This window comes from Stenella coeruleoalba, assembly GCF_951394435.1.
Source record: "Stenella coeruleoalba genome assembly, chromosome: 13".
Taxonomy (NCBI): Eukaryota; Metazoa; Chordata; class Mammalia; order Artiodactyla; family Delphinidae; genus Stenella; species Stenella coeruleoalba.
The window spans coordinates 8,338,477-8,357,863 of record NC_137159.1 but is presented as its reverse complement, the minus strand read 5'-3'; the positions used below and the strand labels follow the sequence as shown (position 1 = coordinate 8,357,863).

Sequence of the window (19,387 nt, the reverse complement as noted above, 5' to 3'; positions counted from 1 at the left end):
AATGTATGATCTTGACAAGTTCCTCTACCACTCTGCCTTGGTTTCCTCATGCATAGAAAGGAGGTAATAATACCTCCCGAGGTCATTTTGAGGATTAAATGAGACAACATGTAACACATAATATGCTTATGACAGGACAACCGCAGCACTCTGTTACCGCTTCTATCTTAGCCTATCTGACGGTGTCACATTTTTTTACTTGCATCTTCCCCCACTGGTCCTTGAGCTTCCCAAAGGTGTGAAGTGTCTTCTTCCTTTTCGTATTCACAGCATATAACACAGTGCTAGGCACAGGACAGGTACATGAAAGGGACCAATGAATGAGTGAAAAATAAAAATTATGAGTCCAGAAACATCGGTGATTACAGAAACCATGCTTTCAATATAAAAAGCAGAGCACGTGGTTTATGAGTATATAAGAATTAAACATCTGAAATGAGGCTGGCTCTGGAAAATCCAGGCTGACTGCCAGAATGATCTAGAAAGAATCCGAATGCTCAGCGGTCAGAGTGGTTACATAAACGCTGGCATTAAAGCACAGGGGGTTTTACAGAAGCACGACGGGAGACCTCTGCTGATACCTGAAAGAGTCCGGACAAAACACTAAGCAGAAAAAACAGAACAGAAAAGTATGCACAGAAGGACTACAGACTGTTCGAAGAGTGAAAATCAAAGAGATGAGGCTTTTTGTGTGTATCCCTAATACTACAAGGTGAAAAGATCGTTATATGTTTTGAAATTAATTTTGATTCTAAAGACCACTTAACACACAAAAAAATAATGCTTATAATAGCTTTACATATGGAACAAGATAAAAGGAATGGAGATTCCAAAAGTTTTAATCCTTTAAATAAGACACAGTAAAAAGGGTCAAGTTTCTGTTACTATAACTCTCTGAATAGATAAGTTTCCTGATAAGAAAAAAATCCATATACTCTTCTTAGGGTCATTTACTCTTATTTCCTAAGTAGACTTTTAAGGCCAGTCATCTGTTCTGTTCACGTCAGGGACAAGCAATAGTTTGATTAACTACTCAAAGTTCTTCTTAAGTAAGTCTTCTCCTTTTGGTACGATTAAAAAATGAAATCTAAAATGTATATATTTGTCTGCAAAGAAGAAAGGTCTTCAGCAAGTATTTCATTCATTTTCCCCAAACAGTTCCTTCCGAAATTAGAGTCCAACTCAGAGAAAAAGAGAAAAACAATACCAATACTATACTTGCTCAAAGCGCAGAACACGTTTTCCCACTTATATCAACTTATTTCATATATACACATATACTCACACAGATATATACATATCAATACACACACCAGAGAAAAGTTAAGTCGTGAACACATCTTTTCAGTTACTTTCATACAAGTCAATAAAATAATGCCAGCAACACCACCTTCCAATAACCAGGTGACAACTACTAGTCTACCTTGACTCTCACAAACTAAATACAATACTCACCTCCATTCTTCTTGCCATCAATATTCCCTAGATTAACATAAGGAAAGGAGACAGGTAAAAAGGAGGGGTAGGAATTGCCTGTAAACATTTCCTCTTCAAAAAAAGCAAAGAAATGCATTAGCCCTGAATATACTTCCAATCACTAAACAGACAACCTTCCTTAGAAACACAGTTGGACAGTCTGAACAAAATTAATCTTTAAACTTTTAAAATTTTCACATCAGAATTTCTCCTCACTTACTTCAAAAATACTCTTGCCTGAAGAGCAATCTGTCAACACATGCTGGTTAAATCATTAACTACACAGCACCAAATCAGTCCTATGATCAGCATGTAAATTTCATGAAGGCACCGATTGTCCTTTGAAGCGTTTTATACAACATCCGGTACAAGGAAGCTTATTAAACATTTATGACGTTTAATAATAAAAAATAAAATGCCCAAACAGAAGTCTTTGTTATTCGACTTGGCTGCCATTTATAATATAAACCACTGATGAGCATGTCTCTCCAAGTGCAATTACAAGAAATCAAAACCAAAACAAACCCCATTCAAATGAGAAAGTCTGTCTCCTCCATCCAAGAATACTGCCTCATTTTTGTGTCAGAAAGAAACTGGCAGGCCGCCAGCAGATAGCATGCAACATGCAGCTTGTAGGGGCATTCAACTCAAGCATCTACGCACCGTTGACAAAGTGAAACACCTACTACATGCCATGCACATTTTTGGAGATGTTTTCCTTACCTTTCCCATTTTGCCACGTAGTATACCAAGATAAAGTAAGGAACGACGTGATAAATGCTAAAACAGTGGCTACAGTTCCATTTCGGAGCCTCATCTCATTTCACCATCACACTGGTTCATATGTTTAGGATGATAACCAAGACTGTTTTCTTTTTATCCTGAAGTCAGGTGAAGCCAGGACTCCTGGCTCTGGGCCAATCAAAACAATCAATAGGAGAAGTTCATTGCAGACGCTGCGCGGAAGCAGCCTGGCGGCCACGCCACCCACAATTACTATTCAGGACTGTCTGCACGGTCTTCATAGGTGGATGCTGCAGGCTTCTTTCTTCCTATTCGGGGGGAAGAGAGAAAGAAAAACTTGCTCAGTGATGCAAAATATTAGTTTCTTCATTTATCAGTCACTGTTATAAACAGATTTTTGGCTGGGCTAAACTGTATCTGTAAAGACTTCCATATCCAAATGACATTTAATACACTAGAATGATATGGTTCTTCTCCAGGGAAAAAAGCTTCCAACTGTACTCCCTCCTCATTGGTTTTGTTTTGCCTGTGGAAACAGTTATGGTTACTTATTTAAAGGGGGAAGTGGTGGGGCTCATTAAATAGTAAGCCACAGATTCCAAGCTGAGAACTCTAATGATCACACAATGGTTCCTGAGTAACATCATCTTCACTCTCTGCGATCCTCCTGTTGCACAATAACAGTTAATGTTTTAAATTTTTTAAAGAAAACTGACAGACTACAACCTACGAGGGTCAGAAGCCCTAGGTCCTAGATCCAGCTCCATTACTGCTTGCGGGACTTCAGGCATGTCACTTATCTTGGCTTTGTGGTTCATCCATAACATGAGAAAACTACCTGTCCTGGACCCTCCTGTTCTCATAAATAATAAAAAGGTTACAGTTATGATTGCTATCGATCATCATTGTAAAATAAATGTCATTTTTCCAACGATTAACCTACTCCCCGGGTGTAAACTGGGACTATTTCAGCATTTAGAAAATGCAGCAATCCAACCAGGATACCATAGGACCCAGGACTAATCACTTAGCATTGCTTTAACTCAGGAAACCTGGAGATCACCTCCCATCTAGCAAAGCTGAAAAAAATCTGGAGATCACCTCCCACCTAGCAAAGTTCAGAAAACAGAATGAAATCATGTCCTGAGAAGTACTTAAGTATAGTCACCTAGCACCTAATAGGTTCTCAATAAATGTTAACTGTATTAAAAAATAAAACCGAATCAAAAACCTGCAGCCAGTCACTGGTTCAGGCGGCTCTGTGCACAGCCGGTCTCATTCCCTCAGGGCATATCAGGCACGGCAAGATGTGCATTGATTCCTGCTGGCCACGGGGGGACCATGAGATGCACTTGGCAATCCACTAAGTGACAGTCCAGTGGGGTGAGTTAATGCACCTCCAAAAAGGCCTGGGAAGCCCAAGGGACAATTCCCTATGGCGAAGAGGGCAGCTGATTAAAGCGGCCATTTGTAGGCAATTCAGAAACTACCATCTCAGCTGGTTTGTAAAAGTGATGTTGCTAGAAACCTCCACTAGTGAAAAAAGATATCACTAGGGCACAGGATTAACAGTAAGAACGATAGACACTACAACTCATTGAGGGTTTTCTATGTGTCCCTCACACGTTCTAAATCTTCAATCTTCAACTCCCGTGAGGCAGGCATTGCCTATCTTACACACAAAAAAATGAACCCAGAGACAGAACCCTAATTTGCATGACTCCAAAGTCCAAGTCCTCATCTCCCACCCTTTGCCTCTCAAACTAGGCCACCTGCACCGGGGCCCCTAGAAGCGCCAGGGATATTCCAAGTCTCAGGTTACACCAGAGAATCATCCCGGGGTGTTACCTTTACCCAACAGATTAAGTGTGAATTTAAAAAAATAATTATACTCTACAACCAGTATGGATCTATTATAGAATAAACTGCAAAATTCACAGGAAATTTCAAAGTTTCAACTTAAAACTTGAAACGAATTTCTCACTTCCTGTACCCTGGACTAGGCCCTCCCCCGCCCACACTCACACCCAGGCAGCCTGTTAATCCTCCTTGGCCAGCAGCTCTGTGGTATAATATTCTAGAAGCACTGAACTCCCCTCTCCTTACTCTCCGCAAACAAAGAACTCCAAAGATATTCTCACGTTCAAGTTATGATAATTTTCTAAAACCAAAGTTATTCACCTTCTAACATATCCATGTCAACAGTCTTCATGGTGAAATTCTAGAATTTCAACTCATTTCCATAAAGTGCCTAATATATTGTCTTATATCAATAAGCACTCGATAATGAATTCTGATTATAAAAAGAGAAGGGATAACTCAGTGAATTATGTAACTTGGAATTTTAGTCCTGTTGCGGCATCATATAAAAATTCATGTAACTTTCTGTTGCTATATCCTTAGCCCTACCTTACTTCAAGAAGGATTCTGTCCTTTGGTAAAAGAACTAAAAGTATACAGGTTATTAGGGTAGACATTCAGTCAATAATCACGGGGAAGCAGAGAAGCAGAGAATCAGAAAATAGAGGATATTTTGAAACATAGTTTTATTAAATACAAATAAATCCCATAAAATTCAGTATAAATGGGTAGAGAGACAAGTAAAAGTGAATGACCGCTATAATCCAAGTAGACTATAGATACAGTATTGGTAACGGGAAAAACATAAGGAATATTAAATATTGGATCCAGGAAGTAATTAAGCTCTGGTTTGAAGAAAATACTTATAATGAACTCTGCCAACAAATAAGACCTGAAATTCTGCAAGAGAAATACAAGAGCATTTTACTCAGGAAGAATGCCATCATCCATTTTTAATTAGGGTTTCCACACTAATGAAGTTTAACTGCACAGAACAAGAGTAAAACCAATGACCCCCATGCTCTCAAAACAGGAGAGGTGAGGCTGGACAGCCAAGAGCCCTTTGGATTGACTGACTACCTAAAGCAAGAGAAGAAGTAACACATATTTTTCATCACTGTCCACATCTGTAAAAATTTCAATCTAACACCTTGTCACTCTCTGTGACTATCACTTAACACATCTGAATTCTTAACAACAAAAAAGGCAGTGGCTTAAGTTACTGGTCATCTTCTGCATCCTGACAAAGCTGTATGGAACTTTCAACTCCAGATCTCACACTGAAAAATCTGTTTTATTAACAGTCCTTTAAGGGCTGCAGTCCTTTATGTTATTATTAGATACATAACCTTTGTTGGATTTTAAAGTGTTCTCTGAAATAGTCAATATGTTCTATGGCTGAAAACACTTAACATATGGCTTAATTACCATCCCACAGACAGGACAGAGATGCCTGAAGGAAAGGCACCATCATGAAATCCGTGATGTAAGCCCTACAACTTTATACACCGCAATCATGTTAAAATTCATTGGTTTTACGTTTATAAAAGGATTTCTATTTTTCGTCAATACAGCTTACATAATTTCATCGTCCTGTGCGTTTTCAGATTTACACGTGTGGGCTAAAGAAACCTTTGTTAGGATAACCTGTTAATGGAACTTTTTTTAAAAAAACATTCAGAAAAAGAAACATAAACCACTAAACGCATATTATTCACTTCTAAATTTAGGTTCTAAATTCGAACGAACGACGTTGTCATTCTATTTTATCAGAAGTCGTCCGACAGCAAAAGCACAACAGCAAAATATATGGAAAGCACTGAAAACATGCACTGCGCCTGCTTATATTTCGCAATTCGGATTGTAAGCAATGAACGGGCTCCAGAGAAACACACGCTGCGAGAAATAAAAAGCGGGCGCGCGAGTGGTCTGACTGCCAGCTCATAAAACACGCCTTCCCGCTGTCACCGGGTACACTCAGTGGAATCACCTGGCCCCAACCCGAGGGTCCCACTTGCAGCTTCCTCGTTAAGGCGGAACTGAGGCCTGGGGATGGGGGTGCGCTTGCACAGAGGACCAGCGGGTCTTGACTTTGTAGGAAAATTCGCCAGGACTGTGTACGCTTCGCCGACCCGGCAGCAGCCCCAGACCCTGCGCCCGGGCCGCCTCGCCCCCGCCGCACCTGCCCCGCGGCCCCGGGACGCCGCCGACTCCGGGACAGGCGTGCGCCCTGGGGCAGCAGGTCCTGCGGGCAACTCTCTCTCCCCTCTGCATCCCCAAACCCCCACTTTCCTCCACTTTGCCCCAAAGGCGACAAGCCCCGCCGCGCCTAGGAGCGCCGAGAACGCACCAGGCGCCCGGCCGGTCACCCCGAGAGCGCTCAGCGCCCCGGGGCTGCGGCGGCGGCGGAGCGGGGCTGACGGCGAACCCCGGGCGGCCCGGCCCGCTCCCCGCCCCGAGGCCCGGTCCGCCCGCGCCCCGAGCCGGCCCCGCAGCAGCCGGAGGCGCAAGAGCTCCAGGCCGGGCCGCGGCGCAGGCTGCTCCGTTACCAGCAGGTGGATCTCCCGCGACCCGGGGCCGCCCCTCAATCCCGCGCCCTCCGCGCAGCCGCCCTGCACACCACCTCGAAGCTGCCCGCGCGCCGCCACCGCCGCCGCCGCCTCGAGCCCCTCAACCGCCGCCGGCGCTCCCAGTCCTGCCGCGGCCGCCGCGGAGGCTGCTGTGGCCGCCGCCGCTGCTGCCGGGCGCCCCGCCTCCCCGCGCGGCTCCGCCCCGCTGCTGGAGCGCTGCGGCCCCCGCGCCCGGCCCCGCCCGCGACCCCGCCAGCCATTGGCCACCGGTGCTGCGCGCCGTCCACCGGGCGCCCCCGCGCGGCCGAGCCTCCCGCCAGAGGCCCGCCCGGCTGTCATTTAGGGGCGCCGTCTCGCAGCCTGTATCATTCTCGTGAGATCTCCCCCGCTTCATTTACCGTCCCCGCGGGGTCTGGAGCGGCGTCCGGGTCTCCGGTCCCGGCCTCTGAGCGCTCGGTGTCGCCCGGCCGCCACATCTGGCTTTAATCCTCCCGGGCGTGTGCGCGGAGGCCGTTCAGGCTGCCAACAAAAGGCCCCGGGGAGCCCCCAGCCTCCGCCTGGGGCGCGACCCGACCACCCGGGGTGCCCCGGCCCTAGCCCCTACCCCCAGCTGGGGTCCCGTCCCCGCCATCCTGCCAGGGAGGCATTCCCAGTGACAGGTCCCGGGGCGGCTCCCGACCTAATCCAGCAAGAGCTTCTGAGGCCCCGCGCGTCCAGGCACCTCACCGATGTCTCTGGCTCTCGCGACATCCCCAGCGATAGGCATCGTTATCCCCAGTTTACCGACGAGGAGACCAGAACTTAGGGAGAAGGACTTGCTTAAGCGACTGGGAAGAAGATAATATAAATTAGGATTTAAATGCAGATCGTTTGAGTGCTAAAGCCTCTGATTTTTTCCACTACACCACGCTGTCCTGCCCCTTTCTCCTGAGCCACATGTCCTAATCTATCACCATTTCATAAAGTTGGAGGTTAACTTCGGAAGCAAATAGATAATCATCTATAGAAAGCCCAAGTGGTCTGCCCCAGTTTTTCTTAGTATCTTGTATGTACCGTGACTTGGGTTAGTAACTGGCCTGAGGGCCAGATTTCCTGTAATCTATGACAAAGACATTTCCTATTAGCAAACTGGCAACAATTTCATGACCAGATGTAAGTAATAAAGGCTGAAACCACTCTCGGATAAAACCTTTGATACATTGTTTGATACACCTTGCCTGAAATATCTCTTGGGAATGGAAAGCCCTAGGCCTTGCTCTAGAATGCTCAATGACAGGCAAGCAATTTCCTTGCAGATGAAGAAAGCACTACCATTTGACAAAGCCCCATCCACAAGACTGGACAAAAAAACCAAATAGCCCAGGTAGCTCCTATCTGCATTCTACAGAGGAAGAAATTGGAGGCCCTGAAAGGTTAATAGTACAAACAGTAGTACCATACAAACTGATACAAATAGTAATGTAGGCACTAGTAAATGATGGAAGCACAATTCAAACCCAGGTCAGTTTGACTCCAGAGCCCCTCCACCATTCCTGTACCTCTCTGCTTACACCTTCAGCAACTGACAAAATGTTAAGTGGATGAATATTAAAAAGATGTGTTTCTCTCCACTTTCTCCATATTTTCTCTCTCAGTGAGGGAAGGAAATGAAAGCATTCACAAACATTCTATAAGCAGAGGCATATGTCAGAGAGAAAGGAAAGCTGCAAAGGACAAGCTTCAACTACAGACTCAATGGGCTTATTCAGGATAGATGGCAGAATTCCCCCTGGAAGAGGGTTAGTGGCGAACCCACAGCAGAAGACAAAAAGCAGGAAAGACAGAACTGCCTTCCTTAGGGGGCCTTTTTGATCGTTTGTTGCTACTCCATCTGGCAGCAGAAGGACAGGTTTTGGAAGAAATCTGGTGATACAGTTAAACTTGTCACAAACCAATCACGTTTTAGCTCTGGAAAGCCTGGATTTCAGTTTGTTGTCCTAAGAAGTCAGAATGGCATGCGATATATGCCAAGGTATGGGTTAGAACGGATTGATCATTCACCCTCACTTTGCAGAGCACACGATCCTGGATTTGCTGACTATGTCTGTGGAATTTGTTTGATAAACAATTAAAGGGGTTCCTAACCCCACTGAGTCCAGTCTAGTTCTTTTTCCCTTTTTTATCTTTTCCGCGATGATTCTCTAGCTCCGTTATTCTGCATCTTCTCTTTTTGCCTTATCCTGGCCTTTAAGTTCACACAGTCAGTGGAAACTTGGGAGGGACTTAGGCTAGAAGTTCTGCCTGTAACTTCACCACTCTATGTTCCGTCTCCAACAAAACTGTGATGTGGTGGCTGTTCTTTCCACAGATGTTTCTGGAGTGCCTAAGATGGGCAGAGGCAGCTGGTGCCTACCCAGGGGTGCTCACCGACTAGTGGGAGAGGTGGGTAAGGAAGTAGACCACAGACAGCACCATAAACTCAAGCTACCAGGACAGAAGATAGGATGGACCCTCAATCAGATTCTCAGGGTGGAGAGGCTTCCTGGAAGTGACATCTGACCTAAAAACAGAGTACACACAGGAAGCTAATCTTTTCCTTTTATCACTCTGATGGGGAGTAGTTGTTGGTGGGGACCACTGCCTGCAGCAATCAACTTCTAAGAAATCAAACACATGATCTTTAGTTCTTTTCTGTTCCTGTCCCCTCCATGCACCAACCATCAAACTTGCATCATTTATGAGTATTGTTAAATGTCGTGATTCTGGTTTCTTGGCTACTGGCTCAAATGGGATCTTTTTTTCTATTGTAAAGGCTTCAAGAGGAATCACATCACATCACATTCCTGCTTTTTTTTTTTTACCCTCCCATTTTACTTGATAAATGGTGTGTTCTATCCCTTTAGTCTAGAAGTTAGAGGGGAACTTGGACCAGGGTGGGCAGTAAGAGCGTATTAACTCTTTGTTAACCACAGAGTGTTTCAGACACAGGTACACAGTATTTCTGTTGTATAATCAGACAGGGCACATGAGGTCCAAGAAATTAATGGGAGAATTCAAATAGAACCAACCACCACATTTAATATTGAGCTCTAGGTAGACATTAAGGTTTATACCGATGAAGGATAGCAGAGAGCTAAATTATTTTAATTTTTCATTTTTACACTCTCTCTCCACACCTTCACCCATCTCTTTGTGAAAGAACCCCTGAAAGATGCCTTTCTTATTCGTTCACATTCACACTGTCGGGGTAGGTGTACCTATCAGGTTATTCAGACAAAAGCCAGGCTGTGTGGCTACATGATTACGGAATTATAAGCCCTTACCATACTGAAGTGTTGTGGCCAGTGGTGTTTATATATGTATATAAGATACTGCAAAAATTTTTCAAGAGAATCCAACCATCTTACTGGGAACAGGCGCCCTCGGCAATGCCACATGGCAGGAAGTTTAGGAGGCTTGGAGGGATCACTCTGCCCTACTAAGTGCCTTAGCCACACCATTAAAGCTGACTCACTGGTTTTATTCTATTTGATGTATACTCCAAAGGCATGATGGAAGAGAATTTTGTGCTGGAGAATTTCAGAGCCTTGGCTACTTTTTTCTTTTCTTTTTCTTCCTCTGTGAATTTGGTACTTGGAAAAGATGCTGGATCAACAGCCCTGCATCTGAAATCCATCCATGCATGAAACCACTTTGAGCCGCTCAACTATGCTACTTCATCAATACATTTCAAACAGGATAAAAACCTTTACTCAAATAATATACCCAGGACCATGATTGCCAAATATCAGGCCATTGGACTTCTGGGTATCAGGACAACATAATCTCTGTCATCTTTTTCATAGACCTAGTGTTTCTGTACCCTTTTTGATAGCAACTGAACACAACTCTACCAGTATGTGTCTGTATTGGCCATGGACCAGAAGGAAGGAAGGAAAGAAAGAAAGAGAAAAAGAGAGAGAGAGGGAGGGAGGGAAGAAGGAAGGAAGGAAGGAAGGAAGGAAGGAAGGAAGGAAAGAAAGAAAGAAAGAAAGAAAGAAAGAAAGAAAGAAAGAAAGAAAGAAAGAAAGAAAGAAAGAAAGAAAAAGAAAGAAAGAAGAAAGAAGAAAGAAAGAAAGAAAGAGAGAGAGGAAGGAAGGAAGGAAGGAAAGAAGGAAGGAAGGAAAGAAGGAAGAGAGATAGAGAAAGGAAGGAAGGAAGGGAGGGAGGAAGAAAGGAAGAAAGAGAAAGGAAGAAAGGGAGAAAAAAGCAGGAGGGAGGAGAGAAAAAGGGGAGGGAGGGAAGGGAAGGGAAGGAAGGAAACTATGCTAGGTATTTTGGACGGAGGGAATATTATACAGGAGATTGCTTGCAAAGGTGTTGGAAGGGCTGAAGGAAGAAAGAAGGGGCATGAAGAACAAAGAGGATGCAGGATGGATACCTGAGGATCAGAGACTGCTAGTGCCCCTGGGTGGACACCTGGAGCTTGCATCTGCTGATGCACTACTGGAGAACTGTTGCTATTGGTCTGGAACCCTGTAAAGATGCTGCCTTAGCCTGGGCATCTGGAGACAGGAATCACCCCACCCCCCACTGTTTTTGCAACTGTTGCCAACAACTTCCAGAAGCAGGAAGCTTCTCTCCTTCCTCTGCCTTCTAATCTCCAACCATTGCCTCCTAAGGGCAGATATTAACAGAAAGCCAGTTCCAGGAAGCCAAGCAACTGCAGCCAGCTCACTCCCAGACCTGGCATCACACAGCAGAGGATAGAAAGGCAACAGCATGGGAGGCTCAAGACAATGCCTAAGTAACCAAATCAGCGTCAGAATAAAAAACCACTTCAGGCATTCTTTAAAGAGAAACCGGAGCTTGTCCTGGAAACGAGAGGGAATGGAGCCTGGCAGATCTCTCTGCTCCAGTGGGACTAACACAAACCGTAGAAAACACCTTTCTCGTTCACATCACTCTTAAGAGAGACTTGTTCACATGTCTCGTGGCAGCCATCACGATGCTGTCGCTAGTAAGGAGAGACTTTTCTATCAAACACTGATGCTGTATGGAGCCCTTAGGTGATCAGCAGTTTAGAAGACACGGAATTGAAAACGTGGTCTTAACCCTCAAGGATTTCACAGTCTGGTTGGAGGAACACCCAAGACCCTCCTCATCTCATGCCTGCTTGCCACTAGAGCCACCTTCTAGCCTCTGCCCCTCAAGCCAAGACATGCCGTCCTGAACCGGTCCCTGCCAGCCACCAAATGGTACATCCTGTTGCCTCTGGCAACTCACTCCCCAGCCCCACCCCACCGTCCTCTTTGGCTAACATTCTTCAAGATTCAGCTTGATGCCGCCTCCCAGGAAGCCTTCCCTCTCCCGCAAGACTGGGAGAGGGACGCGTGGTACTCTGTTCCTACTCCTACCAGTGGATTTATCACACTGTAGCATCGCCCTGAGTTTCCAAGCTGGTGTTAGTTAGAGGAAGGGCAAGCTTCAGTGCCTCTCAGTCTTTGGAGTGGTTGGGTCAGATCTGGGGCAGCTGGAACCTTCCAGCTACAAGCAGGCTGGGGGCCCATGATGAATATTGTTTTCTCTGTGTTTTATTTAGTGAAAAGAAAAGCTGGGCAGCAGCGATATAATCGTCTGCTGACTTATCTGCCTCATTCGTTCAGCTGTTACACTGTTTGAGGTCAGGGACCACCTTATTCATCACTGTAGGGCAGGCACATGGGAGCCACTGCCAGCATTCTTTGACAGAATGAAGGAGGACTCTGTGGAAGAGGACACACTTTCTCTGAGCCTTGAAGAACGGGTGTAGGATTTGGGCAGATGTAGGGGGGAAGGAAATAAGCATTACAAGAGAAGGAGCAGTGCACACACAAAGAGCGCAGTGCACCAGCATTCATGGCACCTGGGCAGGGGGAGTAAACAGAGGCATCATGGGAAACAAGGCAGGTTATGAAAACTGTACCCAGTCTCAGGCTTTGGTAAGAGGAAAACACTGAAGATTGCTGGATAAAAAAGCAACACTGTAACAAAAATCCTCCAGGCTAGAGGTGTCCTCAGGTCATTGACCCCTGCTAGAAAGTTGCTGTGATATTTTTACCTGAGTGAAAAAACAATGTGTCTTATGACCATCCAACAAATATTTGCAGGGCTGCTACTGTATGCCCCATCTACACACCTCCACTGGAGGCTTTTTGTAAATATTTGCTCATTGCTTTGGTTTTGCTTCCTACTTTAAATTTCACACTGGCCTAGGATCAAAATCACAAAGCTTAAGACAAGATGAGGAGGGTAAAGGGTAGGCAGTTCTCTTCCGTCAATGGACATTCTAATTAGTGTCTCAGATACAACTGAAAATGCCCTATCGCTTCAGAAATGAACAGGAGTGACAGCTGAGGTGAATCTTCAGGGAAAAGAATCTTCCAGAACTCTGAACACTCCATTCAATAGCCTTGCTCAAGTCAGCTTCTATGGAAAGCGTTTGGGAAGGTAGAAATGGTACAAGAAATCAAGAACATCCTCTGAATAGAAAATCTTGGTGCGCAGAATTGTCAGTAAAACCTTCCAAGACAATCTCCACAGAATGCTTTGTAAAATTAACTTTGTCAAAGTTCTCTAAAATGGGGGCTTCCCTGGTGGCGCAGTGGTTGAGAGTCCGCCTGCCAATGCAGGGGACACGGGTTCGTGCCCCGGTCCGGGAAGATCCCACATGCCGTGGAGTGGCTGGGCCCGTGAGCCATGGCTGCTGAGCCTGCGCGTCCGGAGCCTGTGCTCCGCAACGGGAGAGGCCACAGCAGTGAGAGGCCTGCATACCGCAAAAAAAAAAAAAAAAAAAAAAAATTCTCTAAAACGTTTTTGGACAGCAATATGCTTTGTGAACTTAAAAGTGCTTATTGAGGGGACACATTGTAAGAGTGACCTGCCTCTGTTTTGGCATGGGAAGGCATGTCTTATCCCAGAGGTAAGGGAGAAGTCAGCAAGTTCTTCCCAGGCTAGGGGGCAAGAGAACAATTTTAAAAGAACTGCAAAAAACCTGAACGTGGTTGAGTACAAACACAGAGGCCTCCTTCTAGAGGAACTCAGGTCTTGTGCCAGCTGGGTTCCTGTTCCTTTTTGGGGGACCCCTAGGCCTGGTTCACAGCCTTGAGCCATCTTCCTTTCCCTAGATGTAGACTTCTTTCACCAGCTGAATAGTTGACCCCTCCTTTCATCACTGAGAACCTCCTGTTCTCATTGGTTTTTCTCCTAAAGACACCATATTATCTAAAAAGCTTTCACACACCAAACCAGCTAAATGTACTGAGTAATCATTTTCCTATTATTAATCAAGTGATACATAGGTAGACAGATAGAAAATCAAAAGTTCTTCTTCACAACAGTGAGATGTCCTAGCTGTTTTACAGACGATCCCAGGATATAGGGCCCTGACACTTGGACCTGCCCTGTAGGGGTGATTTAAACAGGACTGAGACCAAGGGAACTCATCAGATCTCATCTTTGAAGGTCTTTGAAACAAGGACATACAGTCTCCTTCAGTGTCAGGACAGAAGCAGAAAGACAGGGGATGGAGTAGGCAGAAGCCCTGAGCAAAAAGGTAGAAGAAGCCAAAAGACAGAAAGTAAAGAGAAGTGAGAGGCTTCCCTGGTGGCTCAGAGGTTGAGAGTCCACCTGCCGATGCAGGGGACGTGGGTTCGTGCCCCGGTCCGCAAAGATCCCACATGTCGCAGAGCGGCTGGGCCCATGAGCCATGGCCGCTGAGCCTGCGCATCCGGAGCCTGTGCTCTGCAACGGGAGAGGCCACAGCGGTGAGAAGCCCGCGTACCAAAAAAAAAAAAAAAGAGAGAAGTGAGTCCACAAAAGGGTAAGAGCAGCAGGTCGGGGAGGAGCAGAGACTAAGCAGCTGAATGAGGCCGGGGCTGCAGCTGCCTTTGGGGCCGAGCTGCTGTGGGAGGATAGCAGTGCCTACTACTGGCAGGACAGGGACAGAAATACTTGAACTTGTCCAGGAGGCTGTGGGTTTGTGTTCCTTTTCTTCTCAAAACTTCCCATCACATGACTCTGCACAAAGGGTAGAGGAGAGGGGTCAGGAATTTGGGGAAGGCAGCCAGATCTTCAGAAATAGGACTTGATTGTTATTGTTGTTGTTTTTTAATTTTGGGGGCCACACCCTGCGACATGTGGGAATCCTAGTTCCCCAACCAGGGATGGAACCCGTGCCCCCTGCAGTGGAAGTGCAGAGTCTTTACTGCTGGACCACCAGGGAAGTCCCCAGGGCTTGACTGTTTTCGTGAAGGACCCTGAGCTCTTACAAGATGACATGTGCACATTCAAATGCGAAACCTAAACCATTCTGAAATGTTTTAGGCTTTTTAGACCATCCACGGCGCTTATTATGCACTCCATAATTCCACACCCTGTCACTCATTAGTTGAAAAAAGTATGTAGTTATACTTATTTTCAGTTTAAAACTTGAATTTAATACAATTGAGCATGGATTGAAGGGGTAGGGAGACCAAGAAGCCAAACCTCATCAAGGTGGCTGGAGACCCAAAAAGGTAAAGCTTCCATCAATGTGTGACTTATGCATATACACATCCTAAAACCATCTTAGAGAGGACAAAAATGACCTATTTCTTTTTTTTTTTTTTGCGGTACGCGGGCCTCTCACTGTTGTGGCCTCTCCCGTTGCGGAGCACAGCCTCCGGACACGCAGGCTCAGCAGCCATGGCTCACAGGCCCAACCGCTCCGCGGCATGTGGGATCTTCCCGGAGCGGGGCACGAACCCGCGTCCCCTGCATCGGCAGGCGGACTCTCAACCACTGCGCCACCAGGGAAGCCCCAAAAATGACGTATTTCTAATAATGATGATCATAATTTCTCTATTCCATTCATTTTCCCCAAACCCAGAACATAAGATCACACAGATAAATCCTCTTGTATTTCAGCATTTATTAGAACTCCCTGCGGGATATCTTTTTTTAACAGTTTTCTAATTTTCCAACCTGAATCCTATCTCACTGGCCACATTTATGTTGCCATTCAGCAACAACAGAGAGGCAAGGAGGGTGATATTCAGAAGTATTGGGGAGTGGGACCCTGACACTTCTAGCAGGACGTGGCACTGTGGGCTTATAATGAAAAAAATCTCAGAACCGCTCCCCGCTAATGGAAAAATAAATTGGAATTGTATTGGGAAAGTCCCCAAAAGAACTTGCCTCAAATGAGAATTGAGTCTTTATTAGAAAAATCTGATAAAGAGGGGGAAAAAAATCCTTCCAATCATCTAATGGTCCTTATAATTCATCGTTTCATTGCCTTCCTATAAGGGGACATTACATTTTAGTGTCTTTCAAATGTTATTGTAATTGTGAAAGTACCTTCTGCCCAGCAACCTGAAATAATTTCTCCTTTCAAGTGAAAGCTTCAACCTTGTAGTGAAAGTACATCCCAATTTCTTCATATTCCAAGCATTAGGGGAAAAGTCATCATCTTGGCCTCTGCAGAGAAGAACAAATATTTAGGAAGCTTCTTCCTCATGAATTTTAGCATTTGCCATAGTTCCTATTTGACAACGTATCGTATTTCTTTCCTGTTCGACAAATATTTGCTGAGTGCTTACCATGCTCTGGCACCAAACACCATGTGGCACAGACAATTGAACTCAGCTCTTCAGTCTGTCTGGAGTGAGGGGGTATAGCAGGAAATGAGGTTGCACAGAAAGATTGGGGTTTGGGGTCCGTTTTTTTTTTTCTGTAGGGGCAGTGGGTGCCGGGGGATTTGGCACTAGCATAAGGAGTTTGGACTTTATTCAGTAGATAATGTGAAGTCATCGGATGTTTTTGAGAATGGGCGTTCAGAGCTAAGGGTCAGGAGATCCTCCTGGTGGCAGCCAGTACAGTGGGTGGTAGCGGAGGGAGGGTGGGTCCTCCGAGCGAGAGCTAATCAGTTCCAATTTAGGGTTGCTGCAGGGACAGGTGAGAGAAGGAGGGCAAAAGAGGCACTGAGTTTTGTTTTTTTGTTTTGTTTGGCCACGCCGCGTAGCATACAGGATCTTAGTTCCCCGACCAGGGATCGAACCGTGCCCCCTGCCGTGGAAGCACAGAGTCCTAACCATTGGACCGCCAGGGAGGTCCCGAGGCATGGAGATTTTGAGGCCACTGATGGGGCTGATGGCAGCTTTCCAAACCAAAGCAGAGATCACAGGGAAGGAGATGTTTAGGAGGAAAATGACTTCAACTTTGACCCTACTGAAATGGAGCTGTTAAGAGACACAGAGGTGTTGCTCTTTCACAGGAACGAGACATGGATGTTAGAATTTAAGAGAAAGATCAGGTAACACCAGCAAGACGGAGAGGGATGAGGGGTGAGTAGAAACCATTGGGTTTCCCAGCTAGGTCACTGGCCGCCTTCACAAGGGACATTTCAGAGGAGCAGCATCAGGAAAGGCTCCATGGCCATTTGCCAAGGATGAGTGGGTGGTAAGGAAGTGAAGACAGCTTGGGCTGTGCTTTGCAGGGTGGCGTGAAGTCATCCTGGTTTTGTTTCTAAGATCAGAAATATTTGAAAAGCCAGAAAAAGGAGATCTAAATGATAAATCAGGATCGCCCCCATCACTGGCCACCTCCTACTCAGCATGCCCTTTTGGATTTACCAGCTTAGTATTCTGAACCATCCCCTAGGCCTCTGCTATTTTTCTATAATTGCAAATAAGAAAGAAATTGTAGTAAATATAGCTAGCATTCCCAGAACATTCACACTCTGCCAGGCATCCCATGAAGAGATGTATACATATTAATTTAATCCTAACAATGACCCTAAAAGGTTGGGATTCTCATTTTACCTCTTTACACAGGAGGAAACCGAGGCAAGAAACATTAAACAAGTTGCCTAAATTCACAAAACGAGGAAGTAGCTGAGCTAGGAGTCAGCCCGGGCAACCTGCAGGTGTCTGTGCCCTTGATCATGACGCTGCCCTGCCCCAACCATTGCAAAGGTATTAAAGGAGTCCTAGGAATTTTGCAGAAACTAAACACCATCGTAGAAAGCTTTCAAACATTCATTCTATTTGTGGACTGGCTCATTTTAGAGAGTGACACAGCCTAGGTTCCACATCACTTGTTTCAGGGCAAACGGTTATGTAGGCGAGCTGAAAAATCTGCCAATATCATAAACCCAGTACTGGGGACTCTTGGAGCTAGGAGGGACCCTATCCCCTCTGGTCAAGTGCTTACTTGTACATAAAAAGAAACCACCAGCCAGAGCAACAAAACGTCTTGGCCAAGGTTATATCACCAGCTAAAGGCCGACTAAGACTGGAACTCAATATTCTGAGTATTTCCACTGCATGCAAAGGAGCTGGAGTGAGGGAGACAGGGGAGAGGTGTACGGCGAGAGAGGAGGAAGCAGCAGGGCGAGGCTGCACCCCAGAACCCAGCTCAAGGTCAGGGTGAGTGGCACTGACCTGTCCACAGGCTGCAGCCCACCTCAGGCCTTTTTCTGAGTTTGCATGATCCTTTCAGCCATTTGGTCTGACTCATTTTCTTTCTCTCTCCCTAACCCCCCATCCCAGTCCCACTCCGACCCCCTACCACAGGGTCCCACACTCTACGCCCAGACGAAAGTGTAGATTAGGCCCCTGGCCCACGAGTGTTTAAAGAATGTCTTTAAATAAGTTAATTGACGATACATACATGCACCCCTGTGTTCATAGCAGAACAATTCACAGTAGCCAGTAGCCAAGACATGGAAGCAACCTAAGTGTCCATCGGCTGATGAATGGATAAAGAAGATGGGATACATTTATATAGCGGAACACTACTCAGCCATAAAAAAGAATGAAATAGGGCTTCCCTGGTGGCGCAGTGGTTGAGAGTCCACCTGCCAATGCAGGGGACACGGGTTCGCGCCCCGGTCCGGGAGGATCCCACATGCCGCGAAGTGGCTGGGCCCGTGAGCCATGGCTGCTGGGCCTGCGCATCCAGAGTCTGTGCTCCGCAACGGGAGAGGCCACGGCGGTGAGAGGCCCGCGTACTGCAAAAAAAAAAAAAAAAAAAAAGAATGAAATAATGCCATTTGCAGCAACGTGGATGGACCTAGAGATTATCATACGAAGTGAAGCAAGCCAGACAAAGATAAATACCATATGATATCACTTATATGTGGAATCTAAAATATGATACAAATGAACTTGTTTACAAAACAGAAACAGACTCACATAGAAGACAAACTGATGGTAACCAAAGGGTAAAGGGGGATATCGATAAATTAGAAGTTTGGGATTGACATATACACACTACTGTATGTAAAACAGATAAATAACGAGGGCCCACTGTATGGCACAGGGAACTATATTCAATATCTTGTAATAAACCATAATGGGAGGGAATATGAAAAACAGTATATATATTGTACACCAAAACCTAACACAACATTGTAAATCAACTATACCTCAATAAAAAATTAGTTAATTGATCCATATAAGTGAACAATTAGAGGAGAATCATGCACAGGAAAAGTACTGATAGTCCGTGGATCTCGCCTTGATCCACTAGGGAAGCAAGAAAATAACCTCAGCAGAACCCTCTAGGATCCTACAGAAAAAAACCCGTGGTCGTACCAAAACACATGACTTGAACTATGTAGTGTTGGTCCTGGCCCTTTTTAGGATTTGTCCACTTCTTTTCAACATTGAGGCTCCCAGCGTCTGAGCTGCAGATGGTAACTTTCACCTTCCAACGGCATTTCATCCTGCTGCCAACAGGGATGCAGTAATATGGAA

At 45.6% G+C, this 19,387-nt stretch overlaps 1 protein-coding gene across 7 annotated transcripts in view; it reads right to left on the bottom strand.

Moving 5' to 3' along the window:
* The window catches only part of MGAT4A (alpha-1,3-mannosyl-glycoprotein 4-beta-N-acetylglucosaminyltransferase A), a 111,429-nt gene extending 95,414 nt beyond the window's left edge, over positions 1-16,015 (bottom strand). Inside the window, exons 1-3 of one of the 7 annotated variants that reach the window (XM_079940587.1) lie at positions 15,987-16,015; positions 2,200-2,528; positions 1,456-1,482 (exon numbers count right to left, since the gene is read on the bottom strand). In XM_079940587.1, the coding sequence (XP_079796713.1) occupies positions 1,456-1,482; positions 2,200-2,293 (121 nt within the window). In that variant the 5' untranslated portion in view covers positions 2,294-2,528; positions 15,987-16,015. Of the gene's footprint in view, positions 1-1,455; positions 1,483-2,199; positions 2,809-6,070; positions 6,127-6,700; positions 6,803-7,329; positions 7,362-15,986 lie in introns of those variants that run through there. The other 6 variants (XM_079940588.1, XM_079940583.1, XM_079940586.1 and 3 more) reach the window with 6 other exon arrangements.
* Positions 16,016-19,387: the final 3,372 nt, after the last annotated feature.